The following is a 17,355-nucleotide window of genomic DNA, read 5'->3' as shown; positions in this document are numbered from 1 at the left end:
GAATTTTCTTTATTTTTTTCTCTCTCTACACATTAAGTTCAAAAGTCTTGCATAAACGATACCAATTATAAGTATTGTTTATTTAAGTTTTTCAGTGTCTCTTAATGAGATTTTGAATGTCAACAGCTACTTTCCTGAGAAGCATCAAGCTACTATAAATATTAAATGAATATTCATATTTTTGCCAAACACTCAAATGCTCTTGTAAATAATTTTTTCAATTTGATTTTCAGTAGTTTCTTCCCCACTTCTTTTCCCTCTTATTTCCTCCAAATACCGCCAAACTCCTTTCACCACTGTTCTCTTCTGTTTATATCTGAAATACATTATCTTAAACACAAATTTATTCTGTACTTGTGCTAATATTTACTCATTAGAACAATTAAACTAGAGCTTATTATCCTACGATAACTGTACAGATAACTTTCTGCAGAACAGACACAGCATAACCATTCCCTCTGTCTTCAGTATCTGTCAAAATTCACATTAAGCCTTGTAGATGTTAACAACATCTGTTAATACTAGTTAATTTTTTCTCTTTTTCACTTACTAAGACACTAATTTTTAGCTATCCAGTTCTAAATATGGTGTTAAAGTGTGCGGAAGAGGGAAATTTGGGAGAAGTAACATTATTAGCGACATGTTTAGGCTCTAAAAACATGCTAGTAATGTTTGGATTTTTATTTCCACAAAGTGAAAAATATTTCTTTGGGGATAAATTAATATAAAATGCCACTGACATGTAAATGAGCTTCACTGTGAGGCTTTTGAATGAAGAGTAGCACATAAACAGCAAGAGAGCAAAAAGAATCAAACCCCCAAGCCAAGATCTCAAAGTCAAGTTGTGCCTGCATATTTTAATCATGTAGCACAACTGTAAAGATTTCCAGTGATCTGCTTAACATATTCTCACATAGCAGAAAAAAAAAGTGAAATATGACCTGCTCATATCCAGATGATCACAGCTCCTCAAGTACATGGAAAGCCTCATAATCATCTCTGGTGTGAACTAAGTTGTGCAGAAAATACCTAATTCTTTCTTTTTGTAAGAATTATATTTTTACTGAAGACTGCAATAGCACATTATCTGAGACATTTTATATCAAATTTTATCATGTTCTTATCACTACAGAATGTCTGTCTCTCTAATTATAATGCCTACATATATTAACAAGAAATCTCCACTCTGTAAAATGCAGTTTCCTAATTCTTCCTTTGCTATTTGCTGAATAACAAATCTATTTGGTTGAAGTGTTGTCCTGTCATTCATAATGGGTATTTGAATGATTTCCTTTTTCCTTCCTTTCTCAGATCTTCAGTTTGTCTTTCTTTCAGTCCAATTTTACAAAAGTATTTTAGATCCAGATGGCAAATTTCAAAGATACTGTTTTCTGTGCTTACATATAACAGTGACAAAATGGAATAACATACAGGAATATATGTATGCAACAAGTTACATAAAAGAGATAATAGCAAGCTGCCCAACAACAACAGTAAAAGAATAGATTCTCTGCTACAGTGTGCAGTTACATTTCAGTGCATAGCTAAGAGCAAGAAACATAGTAAGACAGCACACTCCAATAAAGAGCAATTCTAAGTACTCTCTACTCATTGCAGTTAAAATCTCTACTTTGAAATGACTTTATTTTTCAAATGGCAAATATATCTATGAGTGCTTAATAATCTGCCCTGTGTGGGTAATCAAGACCAACACCTTGATTCTCAAGAAAAAAAAAAAAAGTTACAACCTTCTGCCACTGAAGTGTTGCATCTTATAAGACTGTAGGATTTCCAATCTTACAGCAACTAAAGGCTATCAGTTAATTTGCTGCTGTTAAGCAATGAAGATACTGTTTGCAAAATTCCCTAATCTCACTTTCAAACATGCATTTTGGAACAAACTGTCATCTGGTGAAAAGCACTATAGTCAACAGAGATACATAATTATAGGCATTGAAGGCCTGCTCTTACTGTTTTTCTCTCATTTTATCTATGGAGGATCTTTTTGTTCACTCATATTTTATGACAAATCCAGAAAAAATTAAACTTTGCATTATTACAGACAGAAGTGATCTTGCCGATCTCCCACTCACAGTCACGTAGCTGACATATACAGTCATGAAATTTCTTCTGATCCAGCAACAGTAATATGGGGCTACAGTAATAAAATTAAAGATATCTTAGCATTTCTTAAAGTGATTTAATAGCTGGCAAGAAGAAGAAGAAACAGCTAATATCATGGAACTGGCCATCTCCCAGTGAACCACTAGGAAGCATTACACAACCTACCAGTTACTTCCAAACCTGAGTATGATAGGTAATACTTTATCTTCGACCCTCAGCTAACACTCTGAAGGCCCAGGCAGAATGGAAGAAACTTTTTTAAAAAAGAACAACTTCGAACTAAGTTTTTAATCTTTACTCAGCCAGCAGCAAGTTATTTCATGTGCATATTAGCATACGGAGACCGCTAACTTCAACTCTACTTTCCTATATCCTAACGGACAGGGAACTTCCTTGTTTAGTCTCAAGCTGCCTTAACTTCTGCAAACACTTAACAGCCTCCAAGGAATTACTGGTAGAAACTATAATTTGCTTCAAACTTTTTCTTTTTTCACGATGGGGTGAATGTGGAAGCCAGAGGCAGGCAGGATACAAAATGCTAGACTGCCTTTGCTTTAACTGGAGATTTTCCCTTAGAAAGGGAATTCACAGCTGACTGTTTAAAGGCAGCTTTCCATCTCCTTGCTAGAAAAGAAAAAGCAATACCTGAGTAGGGTTGTGATCTCACCTTTGTCTTCCAGTAAATGTATACATACGACAAGCCCTTTATTCTAAAATGAAGAACTTCTGCAATAACTGAGATTTGAAGTTCAAGAATTATCTTGGAGATCTTGGAGACATCTAAAACTTGCCTTTTATTTTGCTCTCACTTAATTCACCTAGTCAGTTAATAAAGTACAGTCTCTACAAAAGCTCATGGCGACTGGTTTTAAGGAGACAGTAAGAAAAAAAAAACACTGAATATTCAGGCTTCAATGATGAAGCCTTTATAGAATTGTTTTCTCAGCAGAAACTACAAATATTACTTATATCTACAGATAAACTTATATTACAGGAAAAAATTAGTACTATTATTATTATTTTAACATATAAGAAATTGAACATTAAAAATAGGTCAGTAAGGGAGTCACAATCAGAATTTAACAGTTAATAACTAAAGTTTTTGGCTCTTATTTTGAGAAGTATAATACATCTTGTAATGTACATCTTGCCTGATGCACCCTAATCTCTATATAAACAGCAATCGTTTATTTTTCCCCAAAACAATTCATACGCAAGTAACCATAAAGTAGCTAAACTATACTTACCATTATGTAGGACTTACCCTTGTGTGAGTGCGAATATGCATCTTTAATCCATCATTCTTGCTGAAAGCTTTGTCACAGTAAGGACATTGGTAAGGACGCTCTCCTGAAAACAAGGAAAGTGTCAGAATCTACAAATGAGGCCTCAGTACACAAAGGCCTCACAGCATATTATCTGTACATCTTTCTGCCCTTGTCTTCATGCTCAGTTTACATAAAAAGAAAGATCTGAGCACTAGGAAAATTACACAAAGATTCAGGGCTGGATCAAATTATTACTATTAGCTACTTGATTTTGTTCTAGCGAGGTATGAATACACACAGAGAGACATTAAAAAGTACATCAACCCATCCTCCCTGCCCACTCTTCTGTAGTGGCTTGTACGTAGTCACTTTTAAGGTTAGGCATTACCTGCTCCCAAATATTTCTCTTATTTCACATCTGGTCACTATTACAGCCCTCTGGGTATCCAGAATCCAATTTAAATATAAAATACACTCTTTTTAAATGTTTTGTCTGACCTAAGTGTATTAAAAGCTAGTTAATATCTTTCTATGAAAGTTTCAGCAACTTCTGTGTCACAATTTATGATCGAAATGAAAGCAGAAGCCTCCCAGCATCTCCCTTGCAGCATCTCATATCTTAAAGGTATTTAGTTTAATGCTCCATTAAACTGGTGTCATTTAACATTGATTTTGCTGATCTAACCAAACCCATACCAGTGTAAGGTGGATACTGAGCCATGTACAACCACACAATGAAGAGTTTCTGAGCTAGTTCCACAATTTGTAAGCAGCTTTAAAGCTTTATAACTCCGCAAGGACATTTTACTTTTGGACTTTTAGGCAATGTACTGGAATCTGACTCCAGTGTCTACTCTTCTGGTATACAGAGCTTTAAGAACAAATATCAGATTGTTTCTATTACAAAAACAGTTCAACAAGTTAACATACAAAAACTATTTTCCATTAACAAAATGGAATCTATTCTGCACAATCACACTGCTGAAGGGATAACAAACCTTTATTTGAAAATATAAGTTAAACAAAGCCCCTTCTACCAGTCAATGCTCAGATTTCTACCCATGAAAAGAATTCTTGCATGTATAGAGATATTTAGCATAACCCAAACATCAGACAAACAGTAACTAACGCTCAAATTCAGTCCTGGAAAATAGCTAAGCAATTAAATTATCTATATTTTACAGCTATGAAAACTTACAACCTCTTTCACTGATAATCCAAAGATCAAAGTGCAAGACAGTGGCACTAACTGAGATAAGCATCTAAAGCATCACAATCCCTAATAACGGGGACATTCATCTCGACTTGGAGAAAGGAAGCCTCATCTCTCTTCTCAGCTTTTCTTCGAATGAGGTGTTCCCTCCATAACTGCTCAGTGAGAAGATACTGGATGCTTTGTTTCTTGGGAACAAAATGTCAAAGAACTGCAAAAAATGGAGACTGCCTACAGAAACAGTTCTTCAGAAGGACTCAATAAGAATTAAGAACAGACGATCCACTGACAGTCACTGTTGTACGTAAAACTTCCATACTGTCACAGAGCATGCAGAGATTTGAGGGCAGTTGTGATTAGAGGATTATTCAAATAAGGGATAAAAAGCGTTTTTTAGCCGAAGATTCTGTTCTTTTATTAGATAACTCTGTTAATGACAGCAGCAAAAAACTGCATAGCAAAGTACTTATGAAATATGAATTTCTCCCTCTTGTATCCTGTCATCTCTCAATAAGCAAAATTGGGTTTTTTTAGACACTCTCAATGATTACTATGTCATAGTTGTGCTTTCAATGAGCAGTTTCACATCTGTTTGAAATGTGACGCTCTCTCTCATGACCCTTGCTCTTTAAATCATGCCTGCATCCTTCAAACTCCAACAGTTGTCAGTGCTCAAACATCTAATTAATTCAGCTGACATTTTTATGTTTTAGGGCTGTTGAATGTAGAAAGTAAAGTTTTCAGTAATTTGTAAGCAGATGAGTGTTGATAAGTAGGAGTTGTACCCCCCTCCTCCTCTTATCTCTCCCTCTATCCCCAAATTTCTTTAAAGACAAAGTCTTCTGCTTTCAAGGAAAGGTTTTGAGTTTGCCTGAAATCTATTAACAATGTCCTTCACAAATTAATCATGGAGAATATGAAACTTGACAAATAAGGCCTCAACAGCTTTTGGCTGGTGCCAGTAGAGGGCAACACTATGACTTCAGACCAATATGTTGTACCTGACACAGACTGGCTCTCAGCGACTCTTTTGTGCTAAAAAACCCCACAAATTCCAGAATTCTGGAATTTCCAGAATTCTAATTTACAGTGGAACACAGACTGTGAACTCTGAGTTGATGTTGATATCTGGTGACTGTATTTTTCTAAATTATACAAAGAACTTCTCATGCCCTTGTGTTATTAGTAATTGTCAGTAAAACAACTTAAAGATGATCCCAAATAACTTCACTCTTGATATTTTGTTATTCTCTTTCAGCTAAACTTGTAGCCTGTAGGTTCCATGCTCAAAATACATATATGCTCTTGCACTTACATAGGCAAGGGCTTCTTTTTTGGTGTAAATCTTTTTTAAACATATAACCTACCTTCCACCTCAAAGAGTTTTAGAGTTTTGCAAGATTAACTGTGGCCAAAGTGAGTTTGCATCACTGTGTATGAAATACATGAATATTTATACATGGATATTTCACGGATATATATGGATAATTCTTTGAACTAAAAAAAAATATATATTTTAAGATTCTGTGAGATCTCCCCTCATCTGACTTCAGACATTTAAAAATAAGATGTCTAAACTAATCTGAATCTCACTGAAATCAATAATCAAAGAAAGTTGGGATGAATTGCTCTCTGGAAAGGGCCTAACTTACTTGCCTTTCGTAGAATGGAATGAAGCATCCCCTGCCAATGCCTCTGTTTCTCTATTGTGGAATCAGACTAGGCATCTAGTTTAGATTAGATGCCTAAACTTTCGGATAGCAAATTTTGACAAGATTAATACTATACTATGTGTTAACTTCTGTATTTCTGGTAAAATTTAACTTCCATTCTTGCTTTGGGCTAACCCAAGCAAATATTATTCAAGCTACTAGTCAGCCGCTCATAAGAATGACCCCAACTATAGAGTCTTCAGTGAAACATGAGCAGCAGTCCCTTTTTCTACTACTGCAATACATAAACAGCTTAAAATGACAAGAGAGAAAAACACAGACGTTTGAAATAACGAACATGAAATACACTCTTCCTACACATTTTGCATGATTTGCTAAAATGTAACGTTTCACATAGGACTACTGCAATAGTCTAAAAATGAGAGATTTTTGTACTCTAAGAAGTTATGAAGTGTCATTAAGAAAAAACGGGAGAGCAAATGCAACGTGATAAAAGTTCTTAGGAAGGTAACATCACCCATCAGCGCTTTAATGTCTGTATGCAATCAAGCAAAGACCATCAAAAATCAATTGTAAGCATTAGAACTCTAAGCCAAGCTTCATATCAATTCATGCACAATATATACTTGGAGATTTCCAGATCTTCTCTGATCAGGAATGGAATTGATCTGTTATGTTTGTGCAGAAGATAAAAAATAAGAATGACTAAGATGAGGAAATGAAAGGTTATTGCATTCTCTGATAATTGCTCGGATTATGTATTTCTACCTATTTCTCTTCTCCTTGCAAAAAGGATTACTAAATATCAAAAAATAAATCAAGCTATTTGGCCTATGACAAACTCAGATTTCTTCTTAGATTAACTGATGGTTTCTATGCATGATAACATCATACTAAGGATGGGGAGGACCCTGCGTAGAGTCATTCATGCTAAAAGGTACTGATTAACAGTTATGCTATTTGTACTCCGCATTTATAAATCTTGTTTGTTTGACAGCAATAATAAATCCTTACCAGGGATATGATATCATATTAAAGTGAATCAACTTATGGTCTTCTGAATATAATACCCTTTGTATTGCAGTTAATAGTAGGCTAAAAAAAATATTTTCAAAAATAGCGTTATTTCACAAAGCAGTATTTTTTAAATTTTGGTTTATAACAAAAAAATATGGATACAGAGTGTGTGTGCGGGGGGAATCTTTTAACTTCCAAATACATTCCCAAGCTTTAATCCTGACACTTGACATTTGAAAAATATCTGAAAAATGTCTGACCTACTTTGCTATTGTTTGCAACTCTGCCAGTAAACCACAACTGAACAACAGGAACTGCACTCCTCAGTATGAACATTTCACCAGGCTTCCTACTTCAGTACAGTATCAACATTCATTAGGCATATTAAATACATGCTAATTTGACAGCTTGTCCTGTCAACATGCCCATGAAGTAGCGTTTGAATGCACTACATGAAGTAGTGTTTAAATGCAACAAAAATAAGAACAATTTTTATCATTAAAAATAGCAAAACATTCAAGTAACACAGTAATAATAAATGCTATGATTACCCTCCAGTTAGAGCTGATGGTCACATTCCTGCTGTCCAATAACAAATTGCTCAACACATTAATGGCCTTTCTGCACAAATATCTGCAAATAAGTAATCCTTAAATAAATTGCAGTGGATTTAACATAATTCAAAGTCTAGACATTCTACTTATAGACTTGATATGAATAAAAACAAAGCTTTTAACATAATAAAAATAAATTTAACCCTAATACAAGGATTATGAAAAGCAATTCCATGATTGAAAACCATATGGGAACTTGATCTGAAAAGTAGGATGTCATGATAGAATTGATATCTCTTCTTTTCAAATGTTTACATATCTAGGCTGAGATTGTTCATAATGCTTACTGGACCTTAATATAGCATAAAAAGTTCTACTTAAGCACCAGATTCTCCCATTCCAGTTCAACTCAAAGAAAAGAAAAAGAAGTCTTCCTCAACTTCCTTGAAGACATTTGGAATCAAAGGTGCAATAAGGCAATATTCACAGAGAGCTTGACACCCACATTTCCCAAATTCAGATATATCTGGGAGCAAAACAATTAAGAAACAAAACCAAATACTCATTATTAACTGCTGAAGATCTCAGCTGCTACAACCAGATGTTTAAGAAAGAGGTGGAGACACAATAGTTCAAATTACTCATATTTGTTGCTATTTCCAAGATATATTTTGCATTTCTGTAGTCAATGACAGTTCTCAGTAGCTATTTAGACAGAAAGACAGACACACACACACACACACACACACACACACACACACACACACACAAAATTAGGTAGAAAACTGACATAAACACCAGTGCTAGTGATTAGTTTGAAACAATGACTTGAAGTAAGATCAACCAAATACATACTGTACTGGTGATTAATACATTCTCATCAAACGACACTATGAACATTTAACAGAGAAAAGTCCTAATCTGAACAGACTGCAAGAAGAGAGCAACAGAAAGGGAAACAGGCGCAGAGAGGAGAGTCAGAAGTATGCAAAAGTATGAATCTGATGAACTATTACATTCAGCATGGGAAGCAGTCTCATAGAATTCTTTCACACTATATATTGGCATTACTTCTATTTCATTCTGTTGAATTGGGAGTTAAATTTACCATCTCCATTTCCATGTGTTTTGTTTTGTCACAGGTATGAAATTCTCCATTATGTATGTTAGCATTCATTTATGAATTATATAGCTTTCTGTATCTTCACTGGAACTAAACTGCTGCATTAAACAATAAAGAATTTGAACTATACAGTGAAACCACCTTTTTTTTTTCCTTTAATATGTCTGTCTCAAATATTGGGTGATCTGGGGAATTTAGCATAATAGGTCTAGGTCAACACTCACTGACATCAAAAAGATTTATCACAAACTGCACTGAGTATCAGATCATGAAAAGGAATTATTTTATTTTAAGAAATTAATGGGCAATTATGGCATTGTGGTCCCTCAAAATCTTCTACAGACCATTTGGCATCTTCTAAGTATCACTCCTATTCAGATGTTGAACTAGTCATTATAATGATTAGAAGATGATTTATAAATAAAATGATTTTTTTACAGTCTATTTTCAGAAGGGTTATGCTGAAGTACAATTCTGTTTAAATATCTAACTGGAGAACATCCCAATGCTGGCTCAGGGAGGGGCGGGGAGGAGAGCAGGGAGGAGAGGTGAAGAAGGGGGAATCCACCACCACAAACTCTGGTGAAATGAAGAAAGTTCTCCTGGGGAGGAATTTGGAAGCAAAAAGGCCATCTGGATCACACATGCAACACTCAATACCAGGTGATCAACAGGGCAGCCCAGAAAGGGAACTGCAAGAGCCCTTTTTAGTTAGAGATAATCTAGGGGTGATGACAGCACTCAACAGCAAGTAAGGATGGGCAAAAGGTTAACGGATAGGACAAAATTATAATCTGTGACATATGCTTTAGAACGTTATCTGTTCATATAGGGCATTTGACAACTTTACACATTTATCCTCAGCTGCTGTTGCTCTGTATATGGAGCTCTTATCAAAGTAAAAAGAAAGTTTGTGCCCTTAACCATATAGGGATGCAGTTAATATATTATACAAATATTTTAACACCATCAAAGAAACACAGGTAAAGTAAGATAGGCAGAACTGAATGTCTTAAAAATGAAATGAAATTCATATGGAATTGAGATGAAGTTAAATAGGAATTTAAGGAGACAGATGACTTCAACAGAACTTAAATCAGAAAATGCCAAAAATGGATTATTAAGTAAAGATCAAATATTTATCGTTAAAAAATATTTGGTAAATTACACCACCTGTGTGCTATGCAGTATGTCAAATGGACTTAGAGGAGACAGACATTTCTTCTCGTCAAAATTAGAAATATCCTCCCTTGTGGAAGTGTCAGTTTTTAGATGCAGAGTAATATTTTCAAAAGTATTTAATACCGCAGGTCTCTTAAGCATTTTATAATTTTAACCAGGGATTGTAGTACGGGTAAATCATGGGACAGTGATCATGAAGTAAGGCCAACTGCAGCAGCAAAATGCTCTCTTTACAAGGCCCACCATTAATCTGGACTAGGCAATAAACAGGATGTTTGGCCCTACACAGAACCTCAGCCTGCGTGCCTCCTGTTCAACCACTGAAGTCACCACTCCAAATGGAGCAGTTTAGAAAGCATGGAAATACCCACACAGGAATAACTCCCTCACGGCAAGAACTAAATGATTTCATGACTTGAAAGATAAAATACTTCTGGGCTGCAGCTAAGACAAGGCCCAGAAACACTGAATGCACATGTAATTATATGCTCATAGTCAGCCAGACAAAGAAGCGAGATTCCTTGACTGGTCTGAGGAGAGCAGTCCTGTGCAGGCCGTAACTGTTGCATGAGAGACAAAGAGAAGCAGTTCTGAGGCATGGGTCAGTTAGAGACATTTCTTAGGCATCCTTCATTTTAACTGACATTCAAACTGGCAGATTTAAGATGAGATATTAATTATTTCTGCATTTGTTGATTAATAATTGATCATCTGTAATTCATGATTAATAACAGTAAGTTTGTATATTTGTGAATGCTTTCTGAGATCCAGTACTTGTGTATTTGCCAGACATAAGGGAGAACTAAGATTGCTTTTACGTGAATCAACCAAACGTATTTCCCATCCACTCCCAAGGGTCACATTTACCAAGAAAAAAACTTGAGTGCTATTCTTTTCAAAAGAAAAGAAATATAGATTGCTTTAACCGATTTTTTTTAATTGTCTTTCATGTAAGTACTTAGATATGCCTTATTCTCTGAGGCATGGAAGTGATACTTCCATAGTTTAAAAGTTTACCAGGCAGTACCTATTTGGTTGGATGTATAATCAAAATATTTGCCCCATCTAGCCCATTATAAGCTTCATGATACAATGGTTTTACTTATCTCTTAATGAAGGAACCATAAAGACTAGTAAGAATCCTGCAAAATAAAAAAGGTTATCTGAACTCTTACAGTGAAGCATGAACCACCATTATTAATTAGTTAGCCTCTCATCAGTTCTACAGTAGTATTAAAAATTTTAGTCACAAATAAAAAAACTATATGCTCACTTTCAAGAACAAAAGGGTTGATCTTTGCGACTATCAGTGGAATGAAATGATTGTTTCCCCATGAAGGGAGCATTAAAACCTGTTGCCTCAGTGAACCCAATGCTGAAACAAATCTTTTAAGCAATATATACATTAATCATTTAAGTGGTATGATTAATTTGATCTAAAGATGTCACTAGTATTCAAACAATCTATCCCTTATAAGAACATTTCTTGGTCATTCACAGAAGCAAACAACAAGAAGCTGACAGCTGCATGAGATTTTACAGGTACTTATAAAGATTTAACTGTTGTCTCAGGATAAATAGGACAATGATGTATAAACTGAAAGGTTTAGAAATGCAGAATCCTTACCTTTGAGGCCTTCTGCAAGCTTTGTTTTTTTCAGTTCAGTAGATAAAAGACAGAGATCATCTATAAGTTATTGAATAGAAAGAACCTATCTGTAGACATTAGCAAGCTGTTCGTTGACTAGATACAGACACACTTTTGCACATACATTATTGAGCTATGAGAGGAAGTTCTTTCAAGATTCCCTTTTTTTTTTTTTTTTTTTTTTTTTACATAGGAAAGTACAAATAACTTATAACATAATTTGGCAGAAGATTTGCTAGATTGAGGAGCCCTGGATGTAAACCTTTTCTTATGTGTATCAATACACAGCTGCCTCTTCAGCTATTAGAATTTTGGAGACATATTTATACAGCAATAAACAGGAGTTACGCTGTATATCAATCATGACTTTCTTCAACTATTTTAGAGTCTTTTATATTCAGATGACTGAACTACTGTTAATACCCAAAGATTTTGATTATAACTCTATAATTAACATTTGGTCATTCGGAAGTTTTGACATGGGAGTGCAAAATTTAGGCCTTAATTTTTACACAGTTGGACTTTAAATATACATAAATTCCAGGTTCATCAAATCTTAGAAATGTAACCAAAATGGCAAAGTTTAGGCTGTAATATTAGGCAGGGAGAGAGACATCTCAAGAAGGAAAAAGCATCACTTAATGCTGTGCGGGATAAGTATGGTAACATGTTTTCACAAGCATATCAAAAAATACTTAAATGTAAAAGTGAAAAATCATGAAAAAAGTAAGCTTAACTATGTTGACATACAAGATATAGAGGTCAAAGGTTTGAAGGCTTTTTACAATTTTAATGTAATTTATTAGTATTATCTTCCATTCATGTCTATTGAAGCAAATTTAAAAATAACTTTTTCAATATTTTTATACAAAATAAGGATTTTTTTTTTCCACATAGCAGAGAGTATAATATGAAAGAATGCCACATTAAATCATGGCTTAAATAAAAAGGGCATTAAATAAAAACATCAATATTTTTGGAAAATATTTAAGACAAATGTAAAGTCATAGTCATCTTACTGGCTTCGTACCAGGACCTTAACTAAGTGTGGTGGAAAAAGCAAAACAGGGTTATGCTTCCTTACGTTTTAATCCATCTTTGTATGTATAAGCATTTTCTGAAAGACTTCTGTGATCGTCAGTTGTCCCTCACCAGTCTCTGAACTATGTAATAGAGTGCATAAAAGATGGCATGGAAAGGACGGAATTAGTTAAAACAGACTCAATCCTCTTACTCAAAAAAGTGAACCTGCAAATACAAACTGCCTCACATCAACTTCCATTGTTCTACTACTTGACGTGCTATATCCTCAAGATGGAAGGCATTAGGACATAACTAATTAGGAAAGTAACAATGCAAATATCAGACAGATAAAATGCACCATTAATACATACTGTGTAGACATACACAAACATATATATAAACACACACATGAGACAGCAATTAACAGATTTAAATACCTATGTATAAGGCAACTCCTAGGAAAGTACAAACTACAGCCAGCAACTGTGAACACAGAGTTGCTTAAAACTTTAGGCAAGTAATTAACCTTTTGGCCCACAGTTTTCAAGCCCCAAAAGCAGTCCACAGAATTTCTTTTACAATTTATGAACAAGCCATGGAATTTATATCACAGTCAGAGGATTCTTTTGCTGAATTAACCCTAGCTCCCTCTGACCTTAAGAAGCCATAAACCAACAGGATACAGCAGAGAGAGAATGTGCTATACTATTTCAGCTGACCTACAGAGCGCTGTCTCTGTCATTCCAAGGCTGGAAACCTGGATGATGAATTACAGAACAATATGCTAGGTTCAGATACAAACATCAACGCCTCCCTCTACACAGGCACATGCAGACATGTTCGTTCACCCCAAACCACCTCAGTTTCTGCAAAAGGCCAAGTATCGTTAGGGCTCATTTACAGAGTCTTACTCTGAGATAAAAGAGGGAGGAAAATTGCTTACTGAGGAAGCATGCATACATCTGTGAGTAACAACATTTAAGACCTGGTGCTTTGTATTAAATAACAGCCAAAAAAGCCCATTTATACTGAGCTTCTCTTTTTGTATATGGATTATTAAGCATATCAAAATTATGATTCTAAAGCAGAACAAGCTTTGTAAATGAAATCAATACATCAAATGATAAAAATTGGTATACAAGTCTTCTAAAAGAACTTGGCCTGGTTTTATTTTATGAATACAGAACAAAGCCTCTTTTAAGTCCCAAATAAAACAAAGTCTAGTTGAACATGTACACAGAAAACAGGACAACTCAAAAGTCTGAACCAGGACTCTAACCCAATCAGCTGTAATCACTAAGACATGAAGGTCTTTCCAATATTTATACTGATGTGTACCATTTAGTTGCTCCTAAAGAAGAAGGCTTATACACAAAGATGAATCACCTCATGAAAACAGACACTGATTGGTTGTTTCACTTCTAGCTCATATGGAAAGTGATACTTAGAGGTATGACCAAAAACAAAGGAGGGCACAGTTCTGAATTGATTAATTCAAAACTACAACATTTAGTGGGTATCAAGAATTTGAAGTTTTCAACACAGAATCATTTAGAAATCAAACTTCCATCACTGAATAAAACAAGCTTGTAACTCCATCGTTTGATGAGCTGAAGATCCCTGAAAAGTTGTCAAAGATTTTCATGATGCAGCGAACTTTATTATCAAAAGCCATCAAATGAATATTCAACTTTTTTTGTAGATGACGCAGACTCCCTTCACCAACTATCCTTATTTTCTGAAATGAAGCAAGCTACCCCTCAGAAAGGGTTGTCTCACTCTGACCCAATGAATGCAATGGAAAAGCACAACTTTCCCACACTGAGCAATAATTTCCTCCAGTGGATTATTCTGTGTTTATTATGATCGTGAACAACTTGGCTTAGGTCTTCAGTTAAAACGCAAGTCAAAAATATCTCTTCAGAAGTGCAATATAATAACACTTCTCCCCCTCCATATTTCATCAGGATAACCAAAAAGCGGTCAGGAATCACAAGAGAATGAAATCACAACTGACTCTGAAAATGCATCGATCCCACAGTCAATAACCACAGTGAGCGACGTGAATTACAAAACTCTTAATCAAAAATGTGATCGACATCACAATAGTAACTGGACTGGAAGATGGAAGATTTGGACTTCATTTATCACAGGTCATTATAAATGAATTTAGCAAGCCATTTTTGCTGAATGAGAACTGTCTTTAAAAGGAGCATTTTCAGCTTTTTAGATAAAGAAGCCTTGAAAGTTTTCTTTCTTTTCTTCTCTTGTGCAATTCTTTCACAAACTGTTTTACAGTAAATATTCCATTAATTCTAACCTGTATCGTCCCTTCACCATCTTCATCAGATTTTCTCACCACATTTAATTCACAAGTGTACTTAAAATCCTGGTTGCTTCTCTACCTCAAATAAGTCCAAAATGTTTAGTTTACTGTTTCTGGTATAATAATGGCTACAAATTTTGCAAGCCTTTATAGTCAATGCTAGAGGTCTTTAACATGCGATTTCATGAAACCCCTCTTAGCTTAACTCCTAAATTTGGGAAAATCTGCCTAAAAGCACTGAAACATTGAATGTCACTAGTAGAGCATATGTGTGAAAAGCGTTTTCACTCAGACAGCTGTAACAACTTTTCCCCAAGAGCTATCTGCTGTTTCAGGTTGAAACACGAAGGCACCTCTGCTCTGCACAAACTAATGCCTAAAATCCGTAACACAAAGAAAGCATACCTGAAGTTTTAGGAAAAGATCTGTAAAATAAGAAAAAAACAAAACCACTCCACTAGGAAAGGTAAAGAAGCAGACTTACATGCAACACACAGAAGAACGTGAATCCAGAGGTTCTAATGAAGAATTAGAGTAACATTCGGATATTCCTTTAAGCATTGGAAAATCTACCATGACTCATAATTTTCATGGAAACCCAGTCTAGTACGTTAAAATTCAGAAGAATTTAATGGTAACATACTTCCTCATTGGATGGCAAAGTGAAGGTAAAGAAACATCCGTATTTAAAATAAAAATATAATATCAAAACCAAAGTTAATACAGTTTAGAAACTGAGGTGGTCACATTCACAGAAGTGGGCTGATGTGCTGAAAGACCAACTAATAATGCTATCTAACTTCTTCCCTTTACTCCTGCCTACCTGATTTTCTGAAGCCAAACCACGGTGGGTGTCTGGTCCTTCTAAAGGGCAGAGCTCACAAAGATTCTCTTAATCCTTATTCTACATGCTCCTCTATTTGTGCTCTTTTACAACATCTTGCAGAAGTGACAGAAAAGACGACGAAGCAGAAGACAGAGGAAAAAGACACAACAGGTGAGACTGTGCAGGAAGAACTTGGAAAAGAGTTAAGAAGGTAAAGCTGTAGAAGAGAAAGCAAGCAGAAAGAAAAGAAAGGGACAAAAGAAAACTGCTGCATTGCAATTCTGTATCTTGCCAGCTTTGAATTTCAGTGCCTTCTGTGCCTATGATTATTGTATATAGTAACCATCTGAACAGAATCTCTATATACATGCTTATATGTATATATTTTTATACAGCTGTTCTGAGGGAAGTATGTTCAAAACATGAAATTTAGCAAAGAATAAGAGCTAAAGATACAAATCAATTTTAGCCTTTTATCCTGACTGCAGGACCACTAAAATTGCTAGTGTCTGTGGCAGTCGCATTCAAAATTATAAAATATATCAAACTAAAACCAACTTTTAATCTTAACAGACTTTTGCCACACAACATAGAAAGCCATATGATTAAAAACACCAATTCTGTCATCTCGCTGCAAACCAGATTTGTATATGCAAAAATGAATGGCATATCACAGGAAGGCTACCCGTTAACTGATACTTTGTGAAAACCAAACCTATATCCTTCTGCACTGGAGGCAAATTATCATAAAGCAGCCTCTTTCAGTTACGTGCCATTTATTTGAAAGGAAAACATAAGCTCAGGTAAGTGAAAATGACCTACATGTCTAATTTATTTTCAGTGTGTTTACAGAAGCACATATGTAACATGACAGCGAAACAGCAGTACAATCTGAGTCACAACATAAAATAAATTAAAAAAACTCAGACCCAGGACTATTGCAACAGAAAATTATTTCTGAGTTAAAGTCTACTTAAAGTAGAACATTCTAATCTGGATAAGATACAGTCTGTGATAAAGTTAGAAGTTGCATCAAGACTTCACAGAAGCCACACAGACGAATAAACTCTTAGCCAAAGATTCAAACTTATTTTCATTCCACTGACAACTGAAAAGGCCCAGATAAAGCTTGTGATATGGGTGGTGTTCTCATTCTTAGAGATTAATAAGTAGGATCAGTGTTGTAAAACAGTACCCGATTATTTTGTAAACCCTGTATCTAGTGGATTAATAATGTTCAAATAATGTACGTCTTTAAAAAGCAAAAGTTTCACTGTTAAAGTAAAAGCAGATCATCGCTTTATCTTCTGACATATTATTAATTATCTCTTATTACCATTCTATAGGAATGAGAAATTATATGACCAATGAAAAAAAC

General features: G+C 34.9%; 1 protein-coding gene across 2 annotated transcripts in view; it reads right to left on the bottom strand.

Moving 5' to 3' along the window:
• Positions 1-17,355, bottom strand: part of PRDM5 (PR/SET domain 5) — a 94,203-nt gene that overhangs the window by 18,194 nt on the left and 58,654 nt on the right. For both annotated transcript variants that reach the window (XM_062574803.1, XM_062574804.1), the window contains exon 14: positions 3,389-3,474. In XM_062574803.1, the coding sequence (XP_062430787.1) occupies positions 3,389-3,474 (86 nt within the window). The remainder of the gene's footprint in view (positions 1-3,388; positions 3,475-17,355) is intronic.

This window comes from Rhea pennata, chromosome 4 (genome assembly GCF_028389875.1).
Source record: "Rhea pennata isolate bPtePen1 chromosome 4, bPtePen1.pri, whole genome shotgun sequence".
Taxonomy (NCBI): domain Eukaryota; kingdom Metazoa; phylum Chordata; class Aves; order Rheiformes; family Rheidae; genus Rhea; species Rhea pennata.
This window is presented reverse-complemented; position numbering and strand designations above follow the sequence as displayed.